The sequence below is a fragment of the Sinocyclocheilus grahami genome, unplaced genomic scaffold (assembly GCF_001515645.1).
Source record: "Sinocyclocheilus grahami isolate Dianchi unplaced genomic scaffold, SAMN03320097.WGS_v1.1 scaffold12224.1, whole genome shotgun sequence".
Classification (NCBI taxonomy): domain Eukaryota; kingdom Metazoa; phylum Chordata; class Actinopteri; order Cypriniformes; family Cyprinidae; genus Sinocyclocheilus; species Sinocyclocheilus grahami.
Genome location: NW_015514283.1, coordinates 2,557 through 5,866, shown reverse-complemented (window position 1 = coordinate 5,866; position 3,310 = coordinate 2,557). Strand labels below are relative to the sequence as shown.

At 40.9% G+C, this 3,310-nt stretch overlaps 1 protein-coding gene and 1 pseudogene across 1 annotated transcript; both read left to right on the top strand.

The window, feature by feature from the left end:
• Window positions 1-6: 6 nt before the first annotated feature.
• On the top strand, window positions 7-1,103 carry LOC107578832 (3'-5' exoribonuclease 1-like). The gene is made up of 3 exons (XM_016264740.1): window positions 7-51; window positions 143-257; window positions 456-1,103. Exons 2-3 carry the CDS (start codon window positions 153-155, stop codon window positions 696-698), a joined length of 348 nt encoding a protein of 115 aa, XP_016120226.1. The 5' UTR covers window positions 7-51; window positions 143-152; the 3' UTR covers window positions 699-1,103.
• Window positions 1,104-1,980: 877 nt separating this feature from the next.
• Window positions 1,981-3,310, top strand: part of LOC107578831 (malignant fibrous histiocytoma-amplified sequence 1 homolog pseudogene) — a 3,202-nt pseudogene continuing 1,872 nt past the window's right edge.

Genomic DNA, 3,310 nt, shown 5'->3' with positions numbered 1-3,310 from the left:
ACAGGAAAAAGAACTTGGCACAAAGTACAAATATACATTTTTGACAGATGGGTAAGGATGAAACGGATATTTTAAGCATGACTAATGAAATTGAATATGCAGAACAAAATGCACTGTACAGCTCACTATCTTGTCTGTGTAGGTCATGGGACATGGGAAAATTTCTTCATACCCAGTGCAAACTGAGTTGCATCAGATACCCACCGTTTGCCAGAAAATGGATCAATATCAGAAAGTCTTATGGAAACTTTTATAAGGTTTGTTTTCATGTTCATTTTCCTTATGATTCCTTACAAAGTCACAGAAAGAAAAAATCGGAATGAAAAAATGCGTAATTGAATGTAAATCAGGATACTTTAAAGCTGAGTATCTCATGTTTTAAATAAGTTGGCTTTGGATTTTTACATTTGAAAAAAATCTGAGATTTTCACGAGTCTCATGCTTGTTTCTTTCAGGTTCCTCGTACTCAGACAAAACTAATCTGCATGCTGGAGAATCTTGGTATGCAGTATGACGGACGTCCCCACTGTGGTCTAGATGACTCCCGCAACATTGCCAGAATTGCCATTCACATGCTGAAGGACGGCTGTGAGCTGCGGGTGAACGAGTGTTTGCATTCAGGAGAACCACGGAGCGTGCCTATCTCTGCCCCTATTGAAGGAGCCCCAGCACCTCAAACCCCCAAGAAAAGAAACTAAAATGAGCATTTGAAAGACTCTTTCCCAAAAATAACATTGCTTAACGTGGACAAATATGAAAACCTGTCTCAATGTGAATGTAAGATAATTGGGACAAACTAATATGGGTTTTCTTAAAATTGTTCCAGTAATGTGCACAGTTTCTTTTCTGCAAAAGTTTACACCATAGCGGATCAGGGTTTGGATCAGTGGGGTGAGGCTGAGCTTTCACTTGACTGCAAATTGGGTTTTGAAACTTGCCCCTGATAAACTGAAATAACAGTTTCAGGCAAAAGGCTTTTTTCAAGCCTAACTGATGGGTGATTAATACTTGCAAGACTTTTTTGCATTGCTTTTTTAATTCATGTTGCACATCCAATGGAAGAACTCCATTTGTGTTCATTTGTCAATAAAAAATGTTTATGATGCCACTGTACAATATTATTTTAATAAGAGATATCATTTTATATGTTATTCCTATTTGCTTAAGATCCAGATACAATTTTCAAGTGTACTACATTTTTGTTAGTTAAACTCTTGTGTACTCGGGTACTTTGCACATTAATGGTCTATGCAAAGTTTAGATATGTTTTGGTTATGCAACAAGATTGGTCAACACAAAGTTCACCCTGTTTCTGTCCACCATATCTAATTTTCCAAGGCCATGCAATAACAGACCATTAAGAATGAACTGTTAACACAATCGCATTTATTCTAATGTACTGATTTTGTTTTTAAAATGTTTTAGTAGTGCATGTAATTTCTCTTACTTTCTAATGTTAATATTTCTGTTCTGATTAGATGCACGTTAGTTTAGCAAAAGCAATGCAGCTGCGCATCATGTCCAGTAGATGGCGTCAAATAACACTTCTCTAAATTGTAAACAACACAAATAAGGAGACAGGCGGGCTTATTAGCATGAATTTGGTTTATGTTTCACTTATCTATTATGTATTTTGTATTTCATTCCAGTTTGCTTGTACAAAGACTAAAGTTCCTTTCATATCTCAGGCAAACAGGATCCAGCTGTATCTCATGTGATGTTTTAGATTAGAAGCAAGTTATTATTTACATTGGGTGGCGGACGGTCTCATAAACATGCTGTTATTTACTGTTAGTAAAACCAAAACAACCGAAACGAAATTACTTTAACATCCCATCTTCACTGCACGCGACGCTACTACGAACGCTATTATCAATACCGCAGTTAATACGCGACGCGTCCTTCGTCACCCAGCTGACCAATCAAAGCTTTTGTTTATGCGAGCGTTGCGTTGCTGGCGCGTAGAGAAGGTGGGGCTCTTAAGCAGTACTGCTCCTGTGACCGTTCACTGCTGGCTGCATGCGCAGAGAACAGACGGAGACACACAAGGAAAGGCTACTGCAGCCACCACTGCCCTTCTTTCATTCTAACCCACTGGATATGTCTTAGGTTTTTTCTCTCATGTGGTATCAAAGGACGCGCTGGCGGAATCGCCAGCCACACGAACTGGGACTTTTGATGCGCGCGTGCGCTTTTTATTCTGCTGTCTATGGCGCAGATAACGAGGATGCGTGAAAGAACGCAGCCCAGCCCTGTTTTCCTGAATGCTATTGAACATATTTTCGGATGAAGATGAAATCGGCATGGTCTAAATGTTGGTTTCATCTGGATTGCTGTGCGGAGAACCCGAATCGATAAAGCAAGTGAAAGCAGCACAATGCTGCCTAGTTGATTGATCACTGTGCTCAATGAGAACAAGAAGGAGGAGCACGGCTTCGATACGATGGCTGAGGAGAATAACCTGAAGACAGCTAGATTATGGAGGGATGCTGCTTTGCGCTCCCGGAAGCTGAGGAGCAATCTGAGACAGCTGACTCTCAGCACCAAAAACTGCCAGAAAATTACATTACCCGAGGACATAAAGGAGATCGAGGTCCTCAATCTGGGCAACAACTCTCTTCAAGAGTTTCCAGAGGGACTGGGCTCAACCCTGACCAGGCTTCGCATCCTCATCCTTCGTAGGAACAAGTTTGCAACTGTTCCCACTGCAGTATTTCAACTTAGTCAGCTGGTTGAATTAGATGTCAGTCACAACTGCTTGAACCACTTTTCAGAAGATATTGATCTTCTCAAGGGGCTTAAAAAGTTGTGCATTAGTCATAACAAAATCCAGTACCTGCCATCTCAGATTGGGACTTTGCAAAGTCTGGAGGAGCTTGATATCAGCTTCAATGAGCTGCATGATTTCCCCAGGTCCTTTTCACAGCTAAGGAAGCTCAGAACTCTCGATGTGGATCATAACAAGCTACAGTGTTTCCCTTCTGAAATACTTGCCCTCTCTGATCTGGAGGAACTTGACTGCTCTGGGAATAAACTAGAGGGTCTTCCGGGTAACATCATGATGCTCCAATCTATTAAAATCTTGTGGCTCAGCAGCACTCACCTCTTGTTTTTGCCTGAAACGTTTTGTGAGCTGCAGAACTTGGAGAGCCTGATGCTTGATAATAATTTCCTCACAAGCCTGCCACAATCGTTTGGGAAACTGCAGAAGCTGAAAATGCTCAATCTCTCCTCAAACTCTTTTGAACATTTTCCTCAGGTTATTATCAAACTCACCAGTTTGGAGGAGTTGTATTTAAGCCGGAATAAA